Here is a 27,164-nt window from a genome sequence, read left to right on the forward strand (position 1 = left end):
GTGACCAGGACAAGAAGCATTGCCATTTAGCTAGGTAACATTTTCTAGTAAAGTTCTTTCTGTTATTAGAGAGGATGTTTCATTTGTCTGAGGAGCATGCATGTTCTAGGAACGATGCCATTCAAATACCACACCGTGAGGTGGAGTGGTCGTGTATTTGGGTTTTTGATCTTGCCATTGCACTGGGTCAGGAGGGTAATCGGCAGGAGAGATGATATGTGCAGGAGGTTGGGGAACCAGAACTGTCTGGGCCAGAAAGGGGCAATGAGGATGACTGTTGCACTATACTTTTGGATCTTGTGTAGTACTTGCAGTAGAAGTGGCAGTGGAGGAAAGGCATAGTTGAATTGGTCTGACCAAGTAAGGAGGAGAATATCGCCCTAGGATTGGTAGCGTAAGGCTCCTCTGGAACAATACATGACATATTTGCTGTTTTCTTGGACGTATCCCATTCCGAAAAAAACACAGACCACGATCAAGGGCTCAGAGTTGTTCAGCCAGAGGACAGACTGTGCTCTGTACTCACTGAAGGATTCAAAAGCCACCTTTTGCTCTCTGGGGATATACACTCCATTACCGGGACCACCTCAAGAAGTGTGGACATCTCGAGAGTCCAGAATGCACATCAATGCCCTGGAACTATGGACAATACAGAAGGCATGCAAGTCCTTTCTTCTGTTCAACCACTTTCACCATGTCCTGATAATATTTGGCCAGGAAGGACTGGCCATTAGTCCCTGCAGGGAAGCAATGGAGTGTGACTTTCTCACACAAGGTCAAGCCTTTTGGGGTCCTTGTGGCTACTCTTACTCAACTTTAACTTTTATTGTACCATTGACACAATTAAGGAACCCCGGGCTGAGGTGGGTGTAGAAGTACTCAAATCCTGTGGCAGGTGCCTGGTACCACTTCTCCACCAATTTTGCAGCAGGACCAGAAGCTCACAGACATCATATAGCTTATGGATTTCTTCAATATGACTGATTTTTCAATCACCAATGTCTCAACAATTGTCACAAGTAGCTCCTGGAACACTTTGAAGTCATCGTGTGCCAATGATATCGTTTCATCAAGTAACAAAGATGAAAGGCCCCATGGCGGTAATACAGGGGGCTGGTGCTGCTCTGTCCCTGGAACTCTGGCATCGGTGGTCAAGCCAGGAGTGCTGACTGGGAGGGTAACCTCTTCCTCTTCTTTGAATGTGGTGGAAATCAGCTTCCTGATGCCTGAGTTAGCGGGACCAGGTAATCTAGTAGGGCCATGGTGTCATGCTGTAGGAATAAGGCTGGCTTGTTGGTAATTGGTCAGTCCAGGGTTATTCCTGATGGACAGGTGGTGGCTGAGTCCTGTAGGATAAGGTGTTAGTTATCTCTATGGTATTGATCACTGACCTCAGAGAAGGCGGCTCTCTACTGGATGTTGGGAAAATGTATGCCACAGTGATGGTGAGGAGAAGTAGACCTCCTCCAAGGTAGTGCCAAAATATAAAGTGTTCTCCGTATCAGAGTCCTTACTGGTGCAGGTAGGTGTTTTGGTACCAACGGTGATCTTCGTCCTCTGGGGTCATCCTCCTTTGTGGGCATGAACACTGATGGGTGCATCATCAGAGCAGGGGTTCATGCTGGAGGAGTCTGCTGCACTGTAAGCTACTCCTTTTCCCCAACCCTCAATGCTATGAGGTACATGGTGGATTTATCTTCAGCGACCATACAGTATCTGTCCTTATGGGAGGACACCGAGTTCCATCTGGAATCTCTGCTTCTGTTTGGAGCGGACCTTTTTGGAGCCAGATGTAGACGCTAGAGGAGGTGCACCATTTTCAACTGCTGAGGACAGTTTTGGTGCCAGTGGTATCAATATTAGTACTAGTGCTGGGTAGCAGTGCCATCTTCTCTGTACTGGTCTTTGGTGTTGCTTTTCTGCTAGATGGGGTGCTAAATGAAGCTGGCTTGTCTGAAAGCACAACTCAAGAACTGATCTCAGGGTCTGATGACACCTTCATGGAGTGTCCCAGAAGATGGAGGTTTAGCTTTGCATCTTGCAACTTACACATTCTCATGGAGAATGACAAGCTGACAGAAAATCTGCTCAGTATAGGAGATGTCCCCACACAGGAGAGAAACCTGCTATTTCCTTCTTTCAGAGGGATTAGTCCATCACAGGATGAACAGGGCTTAAATCTTGCCATGTTAAAGGATGCTGTACAAGGGTGTATGAGGGGTTCTAACCAGTTCAGTTCAAATGGATGGAAACAGTTCATGGCAGTCAATACAAAAGATGAGAAGTAGTTCTGAAGATTTTCCCAAAGATTTGTAGAAGTTTAGCTAAAGCTAAGAACTAGTGGGTTGAACAATTGCCAGGTTCCATCTCACTGCCACCCGGTAAGAGGGAACTGAGGGAGGGTTGCAGACACCTTGCCCTTATGCCCTTGTATGGGAACATGAGAAGGCACAAAGTATATACATGTAACCCTGGTTGTCGGCAGGTGGGATCAAACCGGGGACCTCAGTGCATGAGCCTTTACCGCGTGAGCTAAAAGCCATCTGGCCGTTAGCTAAGGCTGTAGCTTTTTTTAATCTCTTTTTTTAATCTCTCTTTTTAAGTGGTCTCTGTGCCTCTAGATGGAACAGAACATCACATCCAATTTAAAAATGTGTGTGGGTTACATACACAGCCCCCACAGACACTGGTACTCAAAAAACCTCCAGTCTTACATGCATGAGGGAGGTGCACAACTACAGTGGGAACCACACTGGCGTACTCAATGGAGAACCTATGTTACTATATATGGCTAAATTTTTTAAGTGGTACACATGGAATTTTGCCCACAAAACCTACTAACTATAATGGGATTTATGCAGCAGACTTCTTGCACATTGCTTTGAAAATATAGTCTTTAAGGTCTGCAATTTGAAGGTTTTCACATGGACTGAATGGAGTCCTCAAGAAAGTGCATGATAACACCATTTTGATCTTTGATGAAACCTCAGGCCAAGCTTAGTTGATTTCTTCAATTTAGTTCTTAATCTTCATACAATTTAAGGATATTGAAACTTGCCTCTCTAGAGGGCAAAGAAATTGGCAGGACACCTAAATGATCTCACTAACACTTTGTGCAGTATAATGATATTATATCATATTTCTGTGGGAGATTAACCTGATCCATAAGTTAATGCATACTGGTGCATAATTCAATTCTTAAAACAAAAACTCTTCCATTACAGTTATAACAATAACAAAATAAAATGTAATACCTCTCACTGACTTGGAAAGGAGGAGGACATTATATTTAATATAATTTGCAATACTATTTCAAAACTGAATAATAAGCAGATCTAAATAAGACAGAAGATGGCCTGCAGAAAGAGGTGAAAAGTAAGAATTAAAAATATTAATGAATTCACAGTTGAATAGATATCTATACAGAAATGCAGGGAATAAGGGAAATAATAAAGATGGATTACAGTAGAGAGTACAGAATTCCTAATAATGTATTTTGGGGAACAACAGGCCTACTAAATAATGAAAGAGCAATGCAGTTGGCAGTTGCAGGAACACTACTAGGGTATACAGCCACACTCCATCTGAACAGAAGTGCTCCTGAAGAGGAGATCCATGGATTGGGGCAATAGGATTGGACTGCTCTAATCAACCTCCCACAGCAAGAAGATAGAAAACCAGAACTGCTGAGGTTTGCTGTAGTTTATAATGCTATGGAAAAGCCTTCACAGGTAAATGGTAGGTTTGATTCATTTTAAATTAGCAATGTGTTTAAGCTGCAAAATTCACCTCCCATTGACTTCATTAGACCCGTATTGTTTGTTTTATGCACAATTTTTACTAACAGCAATTTGTAAAACACTGAATAAACTTTATAACAACAACATTCTCTTTTGTTAATGAAAGTAGGAATTCCCAATTACCAACCTGAAGAACATCTCCAAGGTCTGCAGTGCTAATATCCGGATCTTCAGTTGTATTAAAAGGAACAGGAGTTATTCTTACAAGGGTAAGCACTCTGGGTTCTGGATATCTCCATAACATTATTCCTGGACTATCCTCAGTTTCATTGTAAAACACAACTTCATAGGCACTCGGTAGTTTCTGCGCTTCTGTCAAATGAAAGAAAGCTGTAATTGGTTATGTAATTTCTAAAAAGGAACAGGCTGGTTTATGAGACAAAAGTATTTAAAAACAAATCTCTTACGATCAAAAGGAGAGAAAATAAAAAAGCAATTTCCCTGACTTTTAAAAGATTGCAGCTAAATGGAAAAAAATCAAAAAGACGTTGATGCAACAGATGTTATTTTCAATTGCTTTACCAAAAAAGGTAAAGAACTTCGTAATAGATAAGTGATCTTTAAAAGGTTACTATTGTACTTACTTTGTAATTTAAAATAATAATAATATTCTTCCTACCTGCATCTTGTATGTACTGGAACAGGCCTGTTCTCAGATCATCTGACGTATGCTCAGTTTTTGAGGTTTGATTCCTTTCCATAGGAGACCGAGTCTGGTATGTTTGATCAGAGATCAGCATTTCCATCTTGCCTTGTTCAGTAAGATACCCTTGCAGAAGTTCATGGAGAAGAACTAAACAATTCAAATGTTCTTGACCCCAGAAGACCTTATTAAAAAAATAATGAAAAGAAAAAAACAGAACAGATGACAAAAATGTTGCTTTAAAATATGTAATTATTTTAAACAAATTAACAAAATAAGTAAATAAAATCAATAAAAATAAAAACCTATATAGAATATCAGGGTTGGAAGGGACCACAGGAGGTCATCTAGTCCAACCCCCTGCTCAAAGCAGGACCAATCCCCAATTTTTTCCCCAGATCCCTAAATGGGCCCCTCAAGGATTGAACTCACAACCCTGGGTTTAGCAGGCCAATGCTCAAACCCCTGAGCTATCCCTCCCCCCAATCTTTTTTTGCTGCATATGCTTCATATACTGTAACTTTCTGCAAACCTGCTAAATGGCAAAAAGATTCTAGCATGCCATTTGATAAATTTATCTTTTACTCCAGTCTAAGGTATTCATTTATTTTTATTATTTATTGAGTACCCTAAGCATACTATGCATCTCACATATATATAAAATAGACAGGAACTGAGCTCAAGTGTTTAGAATCTAAAGGCCTGCTCTGCACTTACTGTTGGGCATATTGCTTAGTGCTGGGAGTAGTCCTCCTAAGTCAGGTTTTAGGATAAGCTTATGGGGAAAGTAATTTTAACGTTTCAATTGTTCAGAGCACAGTGTTATAAAATGGGGCACTTAGGAATGTAATTCTTTGGAGAACATTAGGTCTGGTTCATTGAAATTGTCTTTGAGTGATATATATGTTTGGCAATAAGTTTCCATGGTAGATCTTTTAGTTACTGTTTTTATGGGTTTTCTTCCTTTCATTTATACTTTTTCATTACACTTAAAATTGGTGGACAAGAGAAGGAAATTAAGAAGGAACAATGCAGAGAATAAGATGAAACCCCCATGATATATATTTAGTGTTCCATGTTTTCAGTTTTTATTTGTAAAAAAAAAAAAAAAAATCTGGGAATTTTTCAGTGTTTATTTTCCAAACATTAAAACTGGTATGAAATATTGTTATTAAAAAAAACCCCTTGGAAAAAAGAAAAAACAAAACTTTCATAATATACATTTTACTGAAGTATAATTTAAAGTTGTTTTTTATCTACAAAGCTATTTTTTGTCTTTCAGAGTTAGTAGGTTTTCCAGAGATTCTGGTTAGCGTACACTCGCATAATTTTCTTCAAAGTATCCTCACTCATGTTGAGCCTCTTGCTGTCTTAGAGGTAGTCCAACTTTGAAAATAAGCAATCTGCATCAATGGATCCGGGGGTACACTCAAAGTTTGCCGTGCCACTTTGCTGAATTTGGGAAGTGCATTTTGATGACTGGTCTAAAAAGCCAGCACATCCAATTTCACATTGTCAGGATTAGGTGTGTTCATGTAAGTGGTAAGTTCCCCTTTCAGATTTGAAGTTTCATCTTTAGTGGCAAATGGTTGAAATACTCTGGCATAATGGTCGTAGTTTGCTGCAAAATTCACTTTGAGGAAGGGGTGAACACCTGGATGACATTGCAAACAGAATCTTTGGCACCAAACACTTTGGGCTTCAGATTACAGGCCACGGTCATTATTGAGCATTGTGTTGAGGTTTTGAATGCTTTTCTGATTTTCTCGTGTTCTGGAGTTGGAAGGATATTCAGAAACAGCTGGGTTTTCTCACTGTATGTTTCTCCTGCAGCTTTTGTGCTATACTAAGCTGACATTTTGGTTGTCAGGATCCGGTAAATGTCTGTATTGGCAAATGTGCTGGCACTTGCTGGAGAAAACTCCAGTGCTTTCTGTGTGTCACACAGTGTTCCAAGTTTTCAGCAATGAACATTACAGTGGTGCACAGAATCAGCAGTCATTTTGGTTATTTGCCAGTCTCTTCAGAATTTTTTCTTTAGAACCAAACAACTCAAGGTGATCTAGGAGATGCATTAGCACAGTCCACACATTATTTACATGACAGGCAGCAAAGTATAAGCTCATCCACTGATGTGGCACAACAGGGGTAAGAAACAGAGGCAGTCGGCTCTGCACTTGTCTTGCACTGGGTAAAACAAAGCTTTCAACTTGTTCACATGCTTGAAAACAGCCCCAAATCCAATGATGCAAGATTTCATGTGTTTCATTTCTTCTGTAACAGTAGCTGACAGTGCAACATTAATCAGATGAGCAGGACAGGTAATACATAGCAGCTCTGGTTTCTGATTGAGTTTAATCTCCCGTGCAAACTTAGCCATGTAGGAAGCAGAATCTGTGTTAGTTGTGGCCACATTTTTCCAAAGTAGTTTGTACATCTCAACCATGTCGGTTATTGCTGCCTCAACAAAACAGCTGTCAGCAGAGCAGATGAATGTCACATCAGCACAAAACAATGCAGGTTTATTCACTTTGAAATAACAATATGAAAACAAAAGGCCAGAATCGGATGGTCCAAAACATCAAGAGACTCATCAAAAATCAGACTAGATACATTTCCATCAATTTGTTCCACCAGTTTAGATACTAAAGCATCATCATTTTCTTTCAGATACTTACAAGTGAGGTTATCTACATTAGGAAGGGTTTTTGCTGCTGGACAGTATTGTTGCACAAAGTCACCAATACTTCCCTCTGCAATTAACAGCGGCTGCCCGGCAAAACAAAGAGCACCCACAGATTCATTGACACAATCGTGCTGTGTCCTCTACTTCATTAAAGCCCTGGTGCCTGATATTGATTGTTTATCCCAAAACTCATTATCTTCCTTAAACTTCTTGTGTTGCTTACTTTTGACATGCTCCTTTATTCAATCAGCGCAAGCACTGACTTCAATGCTGCGGTACTTGCAATGCAATGAATCCTCTTCACTTCTGTATTTACTTTTCTTGAAAATTTCTAAGCACTGATTTTCTTGTTGGTATTCTGGCCAACAAGATTTGCATTTTTGCCCCAAGTTTACCTTTTTCTTATCTTATCTATCTTTATCTGTGGAGGATTGATTGTTTAAATTGAGCGCCGCAATAAACGGATGCAAAGAAATAGGTGGGCAGCATTTCCTTGTGAGCTAGTCATAGCATGATATTAATGTTGTTTGATTTTCCAACCTCCACTGTGTGTATTCTGTGTTTTACTCTGCAGAACTGCTTCAGTCTTAGAGCTGCAGGACTCAACAATCACATAAAGCGTTAGTGTTTAACAAAAATATGTATCTGAAAAAAATATTGAGTGGATTGATAAATGGGTGTAAGTCCATAAAAACAGAACTCCTTTAATTACAAAAACTGGTAATTTATTGGTGAAAATTGGTAAAAACTGAAAATGCAGAACAGCCTTAAAGAGTTGCCAGTGAACAGAAGTTAATAAATAGATAAACATGAATTATTTTATTTATTTAGATTTATTCAAACACACAAGAGATGCCTTTCCATAGTCTGCAGCCATCCTTGACATATCTTAAAAACATATCACAAATATTACTCTAAAAGTTCAGCAGTAAAATTCAGTATAACTCACTGCCAGCAAACCAGGCAACTTTAAAACTCAAATCCCCTTCACTCTCCAACAATTCTCCAGCAAGTCTGGAAGACAATCAGATTCAGGCTATTTTGGACCTGGGGAGGTGCAGGTTCTGAATCATGCAGTTATTGACACAGTAGTCCCTCACTATCCTACAATTCATGAGCATGTGCTGATTAAAAAAGGTCTAATAAACCTAACACAGAGGATAAAGAATAGCAGCATGAAGTAAATTTCACAATATTTCTTGGGAGAGAAAGACCTGGATATGTTGCCCAAGCAAGAAACCACATAACAGTTATGAGTATCTTATTCCTGGTATTTGGTTTCTTTGGAAGGTAATCCAGTTCTCTTCTCACCCATAAAACCATCAAAAGAGAGAGCAGTGTGGTAGAACAGTAATGGAAAAAAAAACAGAATAAGAAGGTGAGAGTGACATCATGAGAAAAGGAAAGAAGAGAAGTTTAGAGAAAACAGGGAGGATTAGTGAAAGTGAGAGAACATGGGGAAAGCAGAGACATAGTATAGCAAAAATAGGTGGTGAAATAAAAGACAAAACCCCAGACCCAAATTCTTGTCCTCCCATTTCCTTGCTTTTTCTCTCATCCTCTCCCCAGGGAGGAAACTGTGTATATGTAGTGCAGTTTTATTTTGGTAGGGGTTTTTGTTTGTTTGTTTTTAATTTACATGCTACCATGTGTTTTAATTGAGATTCAGATTTAAATCCAATCTTTGCAGCTCAGGACTCTCTTTATAATGGACTCATAAGGATAAATATACTTTACATTTATTTTAAATATAAAAATGTTGAGATGCTCAGATACTGTGGTATCAGTACCTTAGAAAGACAGACATACCATAACCCTGAATCCCAACAATTTTCAGTTTGGGGAAAGGATAGATTAGGATCTAGAGCCACACTTCCATGGGGGAGGGCCCATCTTCAGAATGCACTGCTGTTGATTTGAGCAAAGTTTGAATTTGGATGAGATCTCAGTTAGATGTTCCCAAATTTTAGGGAGTTGCATGTTTAGGGTTCTAGTTCAGGCCATCCTTAATCAAAACATTCAGGTGTGTAGAAAAAAAATGAGGAAAATACACTTAAAAATTCTGAAAAAAGAAAAGGAGCACTTGTAGCACCTTAGAGACTAACCAATTTATTTGAGCATAAGCTTTCGTGAGCTACAGCTCACTTCATGCTGCATCCGATGAAGTGAGCTGTAGCTCACGAAAGCTTATGCTCAAATAAACTGGTTAGTCCCTAAGGTGCCACAAGTGCTCCTTTTCTTTTTGCGAATACAGACTAACACAGCTCTTACTCTGAAACCTGTTAAAAATTCTGAAGATACATAAACCTTTTCAGAAGAAGGCAAGAGAAAGACAGAGAAGTGAAAAAAAGTGAATTGACAAGGTTTAAAAAAATGTTGAAAAGATTTCTGCAATGTTTGTTACATGTTAACTGGCTCTGCATGGTGAATCATATAACCGTGAATGATATGTAATCCCAGGTATTTGAACACTAATACGTCTAATCCTATCTGGGTGATTTCGGCAGGCAGCAAGTGCACTGGGGAACGAATGGATCTGTCTTTCCTGGCTGAGAGAAAAATTAAAGAACTGTTCCCTTTCACCTTGTCAAGCAGTGCTGCATTTCTTCATTCACACTGCTGTCTGCAGCAATCCTGCAGGCTTGGACAAACCAGTGACAAATTGATGACAAAGTAATTTTTCAACAATTGCCCTGACATATTCCCAGAACCCCCTCTGCATCTAATTTAAAGAGATAGCTGGTCTAATCCGTGCCACATCACTCAGAATTTAATTGAGCCCTGGTCCTTGGAATTCCAGTGTTGGACCCAGTGGAATATCAAGACACCAAAAACTAGTAGGCTATCTAGAATGCAGTATCTCAAGTATTTGTCTGACACAATGTGGTGACCACCAATGATTCAGGATTCTAAGTGCAGAAGTGTACCCATAGAGAGAGAGAGAAAAACAGAAGCAACCTTATCTATTGATTTCATCACAGGATGAAACCACCAGATGGTAGGTCAAAAGTCTGCAGTTGGTGGGTGGAAGAACAGAGACAAAAGATCTTTTCACTATGAGTACTGAAGCAGGAAGCCCGAGGAGACCTAAAAAGACTTGCAATAAAGCTGGCTGAAAACCACATTTTCCCTTCCTCTGCAGCCACACATAAATTGTGGGAGAAAGTATGGCCTTGTGGAAGTAGAAAGGCAAATGGTCCTGAATTGGAAGTAACCTACAACTATGAATTGTAAGTGTACAGGAGAGGAAAACAAAGACTAAAAACAGAGACACCTGACGGAATGGTCTGGAGGATTCAGTAGTAACATTTAATACTCATACTGCAAGGAGGAGGAGAGCGCCTTACAGTCAAAGCTGACGACAAGTTTTTTGCCTCACCATGGTGTGGTAGTGAGGAAGGATGGTCTTGTGGTTAAGGCACTGGACTGGGACACAAAAGACATAGTTTAATTCTTGGCTCTGCCCCAAATTTAAGTGATTTTCTCAAAGCTGCACAGATAATCTCACTGTGCCTAAATTCTTCATCTGTGAAGTGGGGATAAACAATTCCTTTCTCCCACTCTTTATCTGTCTTGTCTGTTTAGATTGAAAGATCTTCAGGGCAGGGACTCTCTTTCTATATGTGATACAGAATCTAGCACAAAGAGACACCAATATAATTTGGGACGTTTAGGTACTACCGTAGTACACATTAATGATGGTGATACATGAGGTCATATTTAGAGCTTGTCAAATTATTTGTTGTGTATGATTAATTGTAAATATAGCCTTTTTCATTTTGCCAACATTTACAAACTGATCCAGATTTCTGCAAACATTTTGTTTATAAGTATTTATTGAACAGTTTATGTGCTGGAGTTTATTTATTTTTAACATTTGGTGCTTGTAAATCTTACTGTAAATATGTGTGTATCTTGTCCTAATTATATTACAACCCTCTTGCTTATGTTATACAGAATCAGAATTCTTCATTTCAAAAACTCCTCTGTTTCTTGGACTGTTTCTTGTAATTCTTCAAGTTACGGACACATTTAACTGAAGTGGCGGATAGCATGTAAAACTGAGTGTTAATTGCTACAAACAACAATTATCAATTACTCCCCTGAGAATTTTTTGTACGTTTTAAAAAATTGAAGTGCATTTGTTAGAGCTGTCCCAAGGCATTACGCATGCATACACATATGCACGCACACAGAAAACAGAACAGGCTCCCAAATGTTAAGTGTTAGTAACCTGATGCAGTACTTTTAAGGGAACACACACATACAGCTACACTACAGTAAAATGGCCTGAACAGTTCTTGTCAATACTCTATGCAGTTTTGTTTAATCAGTAGTTTCACATAAATACACACGTCTTTCAAAATGTAAAAATTTTCAAATGTGGTGAACTGTCTCATGATGCAAAGCTTTACAAGTTTTCTGTGCAGTTTAGACAGGAGAATCAGAATTCAAGGCAAATTCGGTTATATATCAGAACCATAAGAAAGGCCACACTGGGTCAGACCAAAGGTCCATCTAGCCCAGCATTCTGTCTTCCAACAGTGGCCAATGCCAGGTGCCCCAGAGGAAATGAACAAAACAGATAATCACCAAGGGATCCATCCCCTGTCGCCCATTCCCAGCTTCTGGCAAACAGAGGCTAGAGACACCATCCCTGCCCATCCTGGTTAATAGCCACAGATGGACCTATCCTCCATGAATTTATCTAGTTCTTTTTTGAACCCTGTTATAGTCCTGGCCTTCACAACATCAAAAACATATACACCAAAAACATATACAGACCTGTATCAGCCCTCCTCTGAAGTCAATATGTATTTTTGGAACGGATTGCTCTGGACCAGGATTACCACTGTGCTTACACCACTTAGCTTCCACATTGACAGAACAACAGAATGGGCCTATCAGAGCTCTGCTTCTTTCTTTGAAACTTGTTTTAAGGAGAAAATCATTTATGTCAAGAACAAATGATGATCCATGAATTACACCTGAAGAAAAAGGAAAAATATATCATTTAGCTTAGGAGTGTGTGTGTTTTCCCAAGATATATATTGTCTAGAAATCTATATTGTCTCTTGAGGCTAGATTGTGAATCCTTTACTCTTATTGGTGAGCAATTATTCACACATGTAGTCCCATTAACTTGAGTAGAACTTCTTCTGTGAGTAAATGCCTCATCGATGTAACTAAGGCATTCACAATCTGGCCAGACTGCTTTTGGTTTGTTTTCAGTTTGCTTTTCCAACATATTTGAGTACACTTTATATTAAATTCTAGTTATGGAGCAGGTATGTTTCATGCACATTCCTTACAAAGTACTATTTGCCAAAACATTATGACTTTTTACATGTGTGAGTATTTTAAGTTTTATGAATAGAGACATTTTTCATTAAACTATGCAATTTTTTCAAGAGTATATTAAGAATAAGAACAGCTGCTACACTTATATTCTAAACTGATAGGAAATAACCATTTTGAATTATTCTCTCTGCTTTCATTCTGATTTCTCACTATAATATATTGCCTAGATAGAGTCTAGAGTTCTTAACATGAATAAGGTTTTTGCTTGAATTCAACAACTCGAAACAATCACAGTAACTCAAAATACATAACATGTGTTTACTAAAAAAATCAATTAAACCAATCTTTTCACATCATAACCATTCATAGTGGACAGAGTATTATAAAACCTTTAGAATCATGGAATCATAGAATATTAGGGTTAGAAGAGACCTCAGGTCGTCATATAGTCCAATACCCTGCTCAAAGCAGGACCAACACCAACTAAATCATCCTAGCCAAGGCTTTGTCAAGCTGGGCCTTAAAAACCTCTAGGGATGGAGATTCCACCACCCATTCCAATGCTTCACCACCCTCCTAGTGAAACAGTGTTTCCTAATATCTAACCTAGACCTCCCCCACTGCAACTTGAGACCATTGCTTCTTGTTCTGTCATCTGCCACCACTGAGAACAGCATAGCTCCATCCTCTTTGGAACCCCCCTTCAGGTAGTTGAAGGCTGCTATCCTCCATACAGTTTCACAACCCTGAAGTGGCCCTTGGGCCCAAAAATTTGCCCACCCCTGAGCTAGGCTGTTCTCAGTGGTGGCAGATGACAGAACAAGGAATGATGGTCTCAAGTTGCAATGGGGGAGCTCTAGGTTGGATATTAGGAAAAAAATATTTCACTAGGAGGGTGGTGAAGCACTGGAATGGGTTACCTAGGGAGGTGGTGGAATCTCCATACTTAGAGGTTTTTAAAGCCAGGCTTGACAAAGCCCTGGCTGGGATGATTTATTTGGGGTTGGTCCTGCTATGAGCAGGGGACTGGACTAGATGACCTCCTGAGGTCTCTTCCAACCCTAATCTTCTATGATTCTATGAAAATGATTTAATAAAACAAACTGTACCTAAAATCTCTCTACTCTTTAGGATATTTAGATGCAAAGCACTACACTAGAGGCTAGGCTACATTTTTCTCTTTTGCAGCTCATTTTTGGAATTGTCATTGAGAATATTGAATTTCACCATTCTTAGTTCACAATGCCTATAGCTTATTTTTCTAATGAAATTTGATACTTACAAAAGATGAAAGATTAAAGAGGCCTACAGCGTACAGATGTTTCAAAGGACTGTACTATTTTGAATTTTCAAACCTTTGCTAGAAGAAATATCCCACTAAAATGGAATTCTATTCTGTGTACAATGTAAACATGCCTGGTTTAAATATGTGGGGAGGTTTAAACTTCTCTGATGAACCTCTTTCAAAATCCAGGAAAAATCTGTCTATGTCCTGAGACTTTAAAGTATAATGCCAAGAATAATTTTACAATGTAATGATCTATAGTTTCTTAAGAACGTGATTTGTGTTATGGAAGAAAACACATAATGGACCCAATTCTTTTCTCAGATGCATTTTCACAGCTTCTGTCAATTCCAATAGAAATACTAGAAAAATCCAATCTCACCTACATAGCTACAGAGGTGCCATTGTAGTGTGGTGTGTTTTGAACAGAGGGAGAGTGGGTCACACACTAGAGGTATGCATCCTCTGGGCAGCATGGAGCTCACCTCTGCAGAGTTCCATACGGTGCAGAGTGCAGGAGGCATGCAAGATAGGGTAGGACTGGAGGGGACTCTACTGTGGCAAAGGGTCTAGAGAGCTACTTCAGCAATTGGGCTGAAGTACCCTCCATGGAGCTACTTTGCAGTCTAGGGAATTATTACTTAAAGTTCTGAGATGGAATCCTAGCCCCATGGCAGTGAACAGGAGACATGCCAATGACTACAACAAGGCTAGAATATCAGATTTTGTCTCTGGATAACTCAGCCTTGGTGCTGGATCCTGGATTTGGCCCTGTGTGTGAACATCCAAGACAAGAATTTGGCCCCATTTGATGAGGCTCTTTCGAGATTAAAAAAATAATTAACAGGAGTATGTTTATAGTATCAATAAGACAACATCTTCTTCTTTTGTTACTGTTTTTGATGATAAACACAGCATATTCAGTAGAACAGTGAACTGACAGCAACATACAGTATACAATACAAAAATTCTTAGCCCAAGAAAATAGTTTCTTTGGTTCTTTTGTTAATTTAGTTATTTTAAGGAGCACCAAAATCAAAATATTTCATGTTTTCAATTTTTTTTTTGCACTTGTCTGATGACATTTGGTTCTAAAACGCAGAAATATACTTTTTTGTAGATTATTCTCACAATTTGTAATACGGCAAAAGTGACCTGCAAGTTCAAGGATTTTTTTGTTTTTGTTCTTAATATGAATTATATGTAGGGTTACGTGCTGAGTGCTCCACACAGCAAAGGGAAGAAAGACTTTCAGTACGGAAGATATTTTAGCCACACTTTTTACCCCATTGGTCATCTGGAATTACCTATTGTCAGACACTGTAGTGTGACGCATTGCAGCATGCACTATGCTGGCGATTATCATTAACCAGGGCCCACAGCAGAGCCAGTCTCCAGGTAAGTGCAGCTGTCCTGTAGTAGGCTGCCTGATGGGCTACGCCACCTGTTTGGTTGGAAGAATCAGCACTAGCAGATCAGCTCCTAAGTCCAGCAGCAGCAGCAATTCAGTGGCTGCTCAAAGGATTTACACACAGCTATGACAGCTCCTGTGCCTGCCTGTAGCCTTGCTCCCAGCCCTGCTTCTGCATTGGCCCCAGCCTTGCCTCACTCCAGGGAACTCAGCTCTGTCCCCACAGCTCCAATTCCTGGCCTATGATTCTGGCTGTGACCCTTGCCTCTGGCACCTGGCCTCTGACTCCAGCTCTGAGCCTGGGCTCCGATTCTTGGCTACCAACTCCTATTCTAACACTAGGTCTGATTCCCACTCTGACCATTAGACCTGCCTGCTGCTCTGGCACCTAGACAAGAATGCCCAAGTCATGTGACAGTGATGTAAAAGCCATTACAAAACCTGGCTGTAACGTAGAGTCGATTTACAAGGATTATGCAGATTGTTTTTTAAATTACACAACAGTTTCACAAAATATAAAATGTAAATGATACTAACCACTCAACACATACCCAATGTTTACTAGTCCAGATTCACTGGTATGCTCTGGCTGCTTTGTGTTTCCAGTTCACCTGGATTTATGACTGCTTGTGTAGCTGGACTTGCACTTTGCAACCAAAGTGTAGCAGTGAATCTAGCTCAGCGATTTTAAAATAATTGCAAGTCAGTTGTAAAATAGAAACACCATCCTTAACTCACTCCATTGGGCCTAAGTATTGCAGTTGATATGTGAGATCACACAGCACTGTTAGGTTCCTCTGATAGATGACTATATCATAGACAAAATGTATGCACAATAGAATGAACTAAACATGAAACTTCAAGGTTGATACCGAATTCATGAGTTGAAGGCAGATGTGAAATATTTTTAGACCCTTTAACACTTTTAAAACAGTCACGTAAAAGAGTTACTTCATTTGGTTCAGTGACTACATAATATTGTAATCATCTGTATGATAATAGATAGATTGATTGATTCCTCTTTCCAACTGCTATATATCCTAGTGAGAACCTGAGACACAATCATTAATAAAGAAAAAGACATGTTGATGAATTTCAAACAAGGTAATTTATGTTGTGCAAAACAACTGCATGGGTTACGTACTACAAATACTAGAGGAATTTCAGGGACTTGGGCCACAGTTTTATTTATTTTTTCTTATAAGGAACCAGAATTTCTCTCTTTATAGGCAGGACATTATATCCTATTTCACAGCAGTTATAAATGACCTTTTTTGGGGTGAAATGAATCTTACTATATAAATCAATATGTATGTAATGAAAAAAAAATTCAAAGAATAGTCAGATAAACTTGCACAAAGGGTAGTCTTGAGAGAGCTAAGAGAATAAGTACTTAAAGAAAACAGATGAAGATTGGCAGACAGGTAGAAACTGCAAAAATAAGTGAGTGAAGAGATGTATGGGCTTTAGGGAAGCTTCTTTCACTGGAATATCACTGCAGTAGAAAACCCAGTAGGCTGCCATTAGGGGAGAAGTATACTCACATTCTAAGGGAAAGGGAGTGAAGAAATACCACTGTAACATCAGTATGCACAGGGGGCTTATTTTAGGATTTCTAAGCACCATATTGAAATACAGAGCATGAACTGAGCTCATGAAGCTCCTTTCCTCTTACTGAATAAGTCATCTTGGAAAAGCAAAAAACTAATTCTCCTCTTCTGTGCTCCCCTCCCACACACTGCTTTCAGCCAGCTCTTTCATGGATCTCTCTCAAACATCTTGTGTAGAATTCTGCCTTCAGTTTAAACAGATTAAATCATGGTCACGATTTCAAGTGAACTTGATATGGCAACATACAGAAGTAATATATCTTCATAAACGATTGTTGTGAAATGCAGAAGTTAACTTGCTCTGTTTGGATTATTGCTTGCTGAACAGTGACATACTTTTCAGTGAGTGCAATAATTTAGCTCTAGGAACAATTAGTTTCATGACTTTTAAAATACATCTTCAGGAGACTAATAAATGTGAACCACTTGCTTTAGACAATGTTTACCAAATGCTGCCAACCCTCCATTGTCAGGCTCCACTCAGATCCTTAATAGTACTGCAAAGCACTGCCATACTGACTGAGCAAAATGAAATTTAAATCAGGCTTCTGTATGTCATTATAAAAATTATACTATGATGACACATGCTAGAAGGGCATATCCAGGTATTTTTTTATACAGCTGGAAGTAATCTATGACTACTTGAAAAACTGCAAGCATGTGTTAGATACTCTCCAGAAACTGATTTGCATAACTGTTAAGGCTATTAAAAAGTATGAATACTATTCAAAAAGAACGCTGTGTACAAGAAAACTTCCTATAATGACAGAGAAAGCTTTTGATGTTCAATCATATCATCTTTAAATATTTTATGTCACTGACTTGATTTATACTAACACAGACGCTACAAGGACACTTGACAGGGTCATATATATAGAGCCAAATATGCTAAAATAAAGATGTGAGGATTTACTATTATCAGTATTAGAAGATTCTGCAGCGGTCAGGTTGTGCACAGGTGAGAGAAGGGGCCCAGATAAGGAACCTGACCTTATCTATTATCATTGCAATGGATGTAAAAAGGCAGAGACAAATTCGAACAAATGCAACAGAAAAACAAATAGCCTCCCTTTTCATTAATGATCACTTTAGATATTAGAATATACATAACAAGTGACAAGAGGATAGTTCCTTTAGTCCTACTCGGTCACAAATGAAGGAAGGAACTAGAACACAAACACATTGCTTAGTCATTGTATTCCAAGTATTTTAAAATATTGATAATTTGGTAACAGTTTTAATAATTACCAAGTACTGAAAGAAGTGAAAATGCCACAGGATGTTTTTTCCCTTCTACTGCGCGCACTGGATTTCTGCATGTCATTAGTTTCCCAGGAAATAGCTGAAAGATGATATTTGATCTGGCTGCACAGCCACATTGATAGAGTTCAGAGCAGAGTTTTGATTGGTAGATGTGTATATGGGAAGCATTTTTTTAAAAAAAAGCAAACAGGTGACAATTTATTTGTACAACACAATAAACAGCACTGAACATTAGACAGACTATATTTGGGAAAAATTTCTTTAGGTCAGTCATGGCTTTGCCACATACGGGGCACTGCATTGTTGTGCTACCCTAGGAGGCACTGGGGAAGGAGATTGTGTCACAGAATCATAATCTGCTTCTGTTTCCACTTGTTTAGGGTGGGCTTGTGCGGGGGAGAGTAGTACGTGGTGTGCCAATGCTTTGGGGGTGGAGAAAGCTCCCAACTGCCCCCTCAAAACAGGAGGGGAGTAGCAGTTTTGTGAAGACAGCTTCCTCTACTGTTGACATTCAGGACGATCTGGCCCTTAGAAGATTAATTACCATACACGTTTCTTTATTAATTTACCTGAAGGAGGAAATATTTCTCACCCTTTGAGGAGGTGGGGATTTTATGTCTTTTTTTAGGTGATACAGATGGAATTGTTGGTATAAAGTTACTTGTCGGGCTTCTGTATGTCATTACTTATTTATACCAACAAAGTTGACCCCCTCCCCAAAGAAGAATTATTTACTAAGCATTTTCTAACTACTTTCATATCCATATTTTGATATGTTATAAAGGTGATGATGAACAGTGAAATCTATCTTCAGAATCTGTTTTGCATTTGCCAGAGAAATTGGAAGGTATTTTTTAATATGCACATCGGTTATGTCTAGAATGAATAGTAAATTTCTCTCTCCTCCTTTGTTAAACTTCAGATGTGTTATGTCATAAATGGATCAAGCAGTTTTGCTGTATTCTCTATTGGCATTCGTAACAAACAGCTGCAAAGAAAATGGGGGTAGTTCTGGACCAAACAACTATTGGGGAAAAGCTCTAGTTAATGTAAAAGTCACCAGACTGAATAGTGACTAACCACAGCAACTAGAAAATGGTCAGACATCTAATTAGGGACAATTTTACAGGCAAGATTAAGTTAACAATCTATGGACTGCTCTGGATTTCCCATTAGTATGGAACAGAATCTTATGATGGTTCCTTCTCCCCAGGAGAACAATATTTGCACATTACTGATTAACAATTCTTTACTGAAAGAGAGCTTTTCAGCATTGCATAGGGACACACGTGGGTTCTGTAAAAACATGAGACGTGTAACACTCGGTAAACAGAAAGTAATGATCTTAAACAGGCCAAATCCTTGAACTCGTCATTAATAAATGTCCCCCTGCATTCAGCAGCCCTGGCTGCTGGGAGCCTGTTTTCTTCAAGTACTTCAAACACTAAAATCCAGGAACATTTATTATTTTAATCCATTACAGGCAGTGCTTGATTTAACTTTATTGGTTGTGGTGGTGGTAGCGGTTATAGTGGGGGTAGAGCAATGTTCTTTTACACATCATTTCAAAAGGGCTTAATTATATTTTATAGCTTGGGCCAGGAATCCTGCTCGTTTTGTGTCTAACAAGGTTCAAATGAAGTTCAGGTCAGTGATGAATCAGAAGAAAAGTCAGAGATGGTTATCTATCTAAAATGAGCTCATCTCCCTTAAAGAAAGGCTAGGCAGGTACATCGCATTCCTAACACTACTGAATGCTAAATAGAATGGAAATCACAAGTCAATTGCTGATTTGATAATTTCTCAAAAAGAAAAGGAGTACTTGTGGCACCTTAGAGACTAACCAATTTATTTGAGCATAAGCTTTCTGAATTTGCGGTGCCTGGTTACAGCACCAATTTAGGTCTAGACAGAATCTCTTTCATTTTTGGTCAATTATTGTCATATGTATAGAATGATTTACAGTCTATTTGTAAATCATTATGCTACCATGTTACACTAACTAAAGAAAAATTAATTCTAATGGAGAAAAATATGTAGTAGAATAATAACAAAAAATGTAGAGCTTGTATTCATCCATGTTGTAATAGATATTGAGTGAAATCCTGGCCCCCGTGAAGTCAATGGCAAAACTCCCATCACGTCAATGGGTTTCATCCACCGTGACGGACAATGAACTGGTAATACCATGAAGGTCATAATAATATGTAGGCTTTCATATAATAGCACTTTTCATCTTTAGATGTCAAAACTTTTTAGAAAGGTGGCTAAACATTCTTATCCCCATGTTACAGATGAAATAATTGAGCTCACACTTTTGAAAGCATCCACTAACTTTGGGTGCCTCCATTTTTGGGTGCTCAACTTGAGAAATTTAGGGTATGTCTACACAGCATTTCGGTGCCTGCAAGAGCAAGCATCTCAGCGCAGGTTGATAGACTCAGGTTAGCACTCTAAAAATAGCTGTGTAAACAGTGCTTTGAAGTTGCAGCTCAGGCTGGAGCTCAGGCTCTGAAGCCTGGAGGGGGCTCAGCGGCAGCCCCCCTTCTCCTCCCCGCAGTCTGTTATCCCAGCTGGGGTACTTGCTCCTCTGGGCTCCAAAACGGCTCAACACTGGAGCGGGAGGTGTAATTTCTAGCTTGGGTAGACATGCTCACATTAGCTGTCATTGACCAAACATGCTAAAAATACCATTGTACCCACGGCTGCATGGGTGGCAGGACAGGCTAGCTGCCCTGAGTATAATCCCATCTAAAACCTTAGGTACATACTTGGATCAGCTAGCCCATCCCACTGCTTGCCCTGCTGCAGCTATTTAACGACAGCTCCATTAAAAGCTAGCATGGGTAGGACTACCTGAGCTGTAAATTACATCTCCAGCTCTGGTGTAGACATTCTCTTTGGGGTTGATTTTCAGAGGTGCTTAGAACTGCTGCTCCATTAATTTCAGAAATAGTTGTGGGTATTCAGAACTACTGAAAATCAGGCTATGGGCATCTTAAATTTGGCACTCAACAATGGAGGTAGCCCAAACCATTGGGCAGCCCTGAAAATGTAGGCCTAAGTAATTAGCCCAAGGGAGAGTTGGGATTAGAGTTTAGGTCTCCTGACTCCCCACTACATGCTTGGTTCACCTAGATCCCAGCTGCTCTACTGAAACAAATGATCCATGTATTAGATGAAAACATGTTTATAGTGTAGCCATTATACAGAAAAATACAGAATGTTTAAAAAAATATCAAAGCACAACCCTTCAGCTATTATACATTTGCTGGTTAATGCAAGTTTTCTGTAGACTCACCATGAAAAGCTGGAGTATGAGAATAACAGAGCTTCCACTATTGTTATACATAGCATAAGCAGCTATATAATAAAATACAAAACAAGACCAAAAATCCCCAAACCATAAACCCAGAAATGAAATTCCCATCTCATACATTAAGTATATGTGATTGCTTTCATTATGAAGGTAGTAACAGAGCTTGAGAAAACAATGCTATTTGTTCTGAACGAACATAAAATAGTTTGATTCAGTTCCATTTGGAAGTCATCCATTCTTTGGAGGTTTAGCTATGTTAATTAGTGGTCCCACACAATTAGAACATATTTTCTTTCTTAAATCAGCAACCTGCAGTTAGTTTGCAATTTTTTAAAAAAAACAGACATGCCAGTTCATCAGTAGCAACTCAGAACCCTGTTATAAAGTAGCAGTAGGGAATATGACCAGGATTAATAGTGGTACTCAGTCCTGGGATTAGGTGGTGTCTTGTTTCATGGATTTTAGGCCATCTGTTCTTCCCTCCTACATTTTACTTCTGCAGAACGATAAACGCACCTCCACCTCAGGGACTATAGAAAAGAATTAGAATTCTTCTGCTTTTCATTATCACAAGATTCAATAACTCATTTCATTGTCAGGATAATCCCCTTTTACTCTTTCTTTTGCGCTTGCAGGGTATGCCATAATGACAAATAAAATCCCAGATGTTAGAGACCTGCTGAGGTCTCCACCTTTTCTTGAGTGTTGGGTTTAAGCTACTTGGGACATAGTGTCAAAACTGACAGGACCCTGATGCCCACACCCAATATTCATTAAGGTTTGTTAGTGATTTGTATAGCTGTCTACAAGCTGCACTTCCACTTCAATCCTCAGTGGCCATTTAAATATTTAGTTTGTCCTCTGGCTTTTACTGACAAAGAATTCATTTCCTATTGTTCAAATGTTGGAAAGAGTTTATATTTCTTTCTAAAAGTAACAAAGGTCTTCTGGGTGTTGTAAATGGCTTGTTACTGCTGCATATTATTTTAGGTAGTCATATCTAATTTAATGTTTTATTTCCCCTTAGGCTAACTTGCATATCTGCAGCATCCAAAGGCTATGACAACGCCTTAGCAAAGTTTTCTCAAGAGGCCCAGTTAACTGTGAAATGAAAAGTTTTGTATCTGCTTTATACCAATTAATATCTACATTTTATTTTTTATATTTATTAAAAAAATCTTAAATCCATTACATTTTTAATCTGTAACTAGTGGAAATACATGCAATTTTCACATAAGAAATTGAATGGGGTTTTTTGCCTTTTATTTGCACGCTAAGATAATTATATCTGCAAAATAGAGGAAGGGCAGTGAAAATTATTTAAACTGTTACTCTTTTACCAAGAAAACAATTCACTGGATTTTTCGTGGCGTGAAATCCCAACATCCCAGGCATCGAGCAGAGAGTCTTCTCTCTTGTGCCCTCCTGGAACAGGAAACTGGTCCAGAGAGAGTCTACAGTTTTCTTCTTTTTCACTCTGGAGACAGTATGTTCCCAACCTCTCTTCCAGGAGGTTAGCTCCAATTTCAAAATCAATCTAAATTAGCTAATGGGGCACATGTGTAGGATATTTGCACCCTGCTTTCTAGAATTCATTGGTGAACCTCTGTGAATTATCCAGGTTTTAATGACATGAGGCACTACACAACAATAAGCTCTGTACTTTGTGTGAGGTGCTGAGCACCGTCAAGTGCTACTGACTACAGTGAGACATGAAGGGTGCAAGACACCATGTAAGAGATGGCCAGCACCTCACAGGCTCAGGTCCATTTAATTCCTCAGATTGCTTGTGAATTTGGGCTTCCTGGTCAACAATACAAATAAAGTACCTGAAAGTTACCTAAGCAAACTCACAGCATTCACTATTTCAAGATGTGGCTCCAAATTTACCCAGCTAAAACTGGAACCAAATGTTAACTTCTGTCTTTAAACGACATACATTGGTTACAATTAAATTATTAATTTACCTTCACATTTAAACTACTGTCCTTGAATAAGTCACAAAGTTATAACTGTTGTCTTTACTAAACTAAAATTAAAACTACTGTTAATGATAACCTTAGTCACAGAGTTTTCTGCAATACAGTACATCACATTCTATTATAATATTACATTACTAAAATCACTCAGGACTTTGCTATAAGTACAGAGGAGAGTATAAGTATTCTAGCAGAAATTGGAATCATGTGATTATAAGTCACTGTTGTATTAGAACCTGCAGAGTGTCCATAAAAATGAAGTCCCTTGAAACACTAATGGGGTTTGGGGTTGTATAATATTGCAACAGGCTAAGTGGAATGGAGGTTTTATAATTAGGCCTAAAATATCCACAGTTGTGATGTGTACAATCACTACTGCAATTTATCCCGTCAAAAAGTGAAAAAAATAATTCAACCGATTAGCCATTGTATTTTTCAATTTTCTTCTTCAATAAGAGGAGGAAAAAAGAAAAAAATTAGAAGGTTTTGAGTTTGCATGGTTAAAGTGGTACAAACTTTAAATGTCCGGGAAGGAGGGTGGAATAGTTTTCACAAATTACATATGGCAAGTTTCTTTGTTAATTTAAAAACAAAATAAAACAAAATAAAAACAACTTCAGTCATTATACAAGGTCATAAGCTTTTGTTCCCTCCCTCCCCTCATAAGGGAGGAAACAAGCTGACAATGCACTCCCGTGTGTGTTTTTCTAAATAATTCTTAGCATTACAAACCAACTTCATCTCTTAAATTAAAACTCATCTGGAAATGGGGCCATTTACACTGTTTATAAAACACTGTCACATAAAATGTGTAAAAAACATTTTTCACTAAAAATAGCTTGCGTAAGTAAGGGATTAGAGTAGTTTCTACTGAAATAATTGTTCCTTTGTAGTTTTTTCCATGATGTTTTTGAACAGTTTTTTTAACTATGTTTATTAAAGTCAGCACATCAAAAAGGATCAAAGAGAAAGCTAGTGAGAACCAAAGAAACACCAAGTGTGTTGTGTTGTCTCACTGCAGAGTTATGCAGATTCAAGTAAACAAGTGCAAATTGTTGAGGTTTTAATGAAAATTTTCTACAATTATTGAATCTGAAGTCATTCTATATAATAACATCTGTACAACAGATGGCCATACTGTATAAAAGGCAAGCAATGCTCCTTTTTCTTTCCCTGTTTTAACAGTACATCTGAGATGACTACTTTTGTCACTGTGCTCAGTTTGGTTCAGTAAATAATTCGTAAAATGCAGCTGCTACAGATGGTCACAATACTTATATGACTATAAAATCAAAGACACAGTAAAGTATTTGCGTATTAGTTTCATACTATAAAATATCTGACATTAACCCTGTTCAACTCAAAAGGTAAATCTATAAAACTTTTTAAAAAGAAAATTCAAGAACTGACATATTTTAAATAGTCCTCGTTCTCAAAAATCTGATAGACACAGCTACTGCACTTTTCCATTCAGCTAACTTGCATGATATTTTTTACACTTAATAAAACAATTCTTGCTAGTAACTGCAGTATTCTTGTGTCTTGTGAAGATCTTTGAGACAAAAATATAATTCAAGCCCCATCACAATATTTTATCTTATTTCATAAAGTTACCTTTAAATGTTTTAAATAAGGCGGTTTTGAATACAGTTCTTTGGAAATGTGTTTTTCAGTTACTGAAACTTAAAAACAATTTCCCACATTGCTGTGTTGGAATTCAAAAGCTCATGTGAACGTGATGTGTTTTTCTTCTTATAAAACAGAAAGATACGCTAACTTTAATAGGAGAAATGTGAAGAGAGTCTGTTGATCTCTCTTTATTGTCTAGCTAGGGAAGTTATTCATAGTAAATGATTAGCTTCCATTTTGATTAGATTTGGCACTGCTGTCGCTTTATTTAAAAGTGCTTGCCAGAATAAAAACATACTAGAGACTTGAGTGTAGTTTACAGCATTCAAAAAAACCCAAACATAATCTGTCTCCTGGAACTGCCTGAAAGATTAAGAAATACAACTTTGTAGCAGAACGTTTCTGAGGCTTAATGTGCAAGTCAAGGTAAGTCCTTCTGGGAGGATGAAAACTCAGGGGGAAGTGATATACACTGCTGAGTTTGCCAAATTGCTTTAAAGTACAGTGACAGTCCAGGCTTGGCTTTGATATATAGAAGCTTATGTGAACACCATAATGTACCATCGGAGGGATAAAGTATGAGTATGAAAGAAGGGAAGTGATGGAAAGAAAGAGGATTAGAACACACAAAAGGCTAAAACTATGTAAAGGATATTAAAAATGCCCTTTACTCTACTCAGTTGCTGCTCTTTCCATGCGAGGATTGAGATACAATTGGAAAAGCGTGGGAATACATTTACTCTTTCTGTCTGTACTGCAATTTATTTGTGGATAAATCAAGAATTTCAGCCTCTAGCACTTTCATAGCCTTTCATGTTCTATGAACCTTGAATTTTTCATTTTTAACTTTTAAAACAATAAAAAAGCACTGAAGTTTATTGGCCTGAGCGGGAATATTTCTGATGAAAAAGAAATAAATCACCTAGTTTGGCCTAGAACTCATACTTCTCAGCTACAAACCATTTTCTTTATCTCTTAAGCTACACTGCCAGCTGGCTAGGTCTGGCTAACTTCCAGATCATGTAAATGCACCATCTTATTAGTTTTACTAATAGACTAACCAATACAGTTTATAAAGTGGTGCAAAAATCCTTAAACGTAAAGGGGAATCTATTTATGTTTTGCATTCTGCTAATTCTACTTAGGGTGTGAAATTCCTTACATTTTTGGGCCAGTCTACACTAGAAGTGCTACATCGGAGCAGCTGTGCTGCTGTAGAGTGTCTGATGCAGACACTCTCTGCCAATGGAAGAGAGCTCACCTGTCAGCATAATTACTCCACCTCTTTGAGAGGAGGAAGCTATGTTGGCGGGAGAGTGTCTCCCACTGACATAGTGCCGGTGTGGCCAGCGCTTAGGTTGCTGTAACTTGCGTCACTCAGTGGGGTGGTTTTTCCACACCCCTGAGTGACATAAGCGGTAGTGTAGACGTACCCTAAGTCTCACAGCAGTGACAGCAGTAGTCACAACTGGAAATTTCATTTTCTGACTGAGAGTGTCTGTGTGCCTAATTCCCATTGATTCTATTGATTTCAGTGAGTTAGGTGCCTAGGTACTTTTGAAAATCCCACCACAAGTCTATCTGCATCTTTAGGTACCTAAATACCTTTAAAAATCTGGTCTCTAGTATCTACTGTGTGGAAGTTCTAATTTGTCTCTCTTGTATGCATACACATTAGCAGCATTTCTTACAGTATCCATGTAGTCAGAATTCAACCCAGAATTATGAAAAATTAATAATAAAACAGTAGCAATTAATATTTACAGTACTTTGTAATTTATCCCAGGCCCTCAAACATTTTACAAATACCATTAAACCATATAACATCCCTGACAAGTACAGGAAGTACTGAAACTATTCCCTACATTTACTAATGGAGAAACTGAGGCAAAGACAGGTTAGCTTATTGGTTCAAGGCCACACAGTAAGTCCAAGGCAAAGCCAGAAATAGTACTCAGTAATCCTGAATTCCAGTCCCCAGTTCTAATTACTACACAATATGAAAAAGAATATAGGAGAGGGCAGGCTTGGTTTCTCTAATACTGGTGAACTACTTTATAAAATCGTAGTTCTAAAATTTACAGAGTTTGAGTGGGTTTGGGGAGGGTTTTGGGGGGAAGGTTGACTTTTTTTGGTGGTCTACTGGTTACAGTAAAAGATTGGAAATCAGGATTCTTGGAAATCTAGATTCTCCAATCCACTAAAGCCACTTTGTGCTATGTAAGCTGTGCAAAGTGG

At 38.5% G+C, this 27,164-nt stretch overlaps 1 protein-coding gene across 1 annotated transcript in view; it reads right to left on the bottom strand.

Moving 5' to 3' along the window:
• VPS13B (vacuolar protein sorting 13 homolog B) overlaps positions 1-27,164 on the bottom strand; it is a 928,263-nt gene that overhangs the window by 115,795 nt on the left and 785,304 nt on the right. Inside the window, exons 37-39 of the mRNA XM_084621078.1 lie at positions 11,915-12,117; positions 4,420-4,627; positions 3,928-4,112 (exon numbers count right to left, since the gene is read on the bottom strand). Of these exons, the coding sequence (XP_084477204.1) occupies positions 3,928-4,112; positions 4,420-4,627; positions 11,915-12,117 (596 nt within the window). The remainder of the gene's footprint in view (positions 1-3,927; positions 4,113-4,419; positions 4,628-11,914; positions 12,118-27,164) is intronic.

The sequence above is a fragment of the Lepidochelys olivacea genome (assembly GCF_965140295.1).
Source record: "Lepidochelys olivacea isolate rLepOli2 genome assembly, chromosome: 2".
Taxonomy (NCBI): domain Eukaryota; kingdom Metazoa; phylum Chordata; order Testudines; family Cheloniidae; genus Lepidochelys; species Lepidochelys olivacea.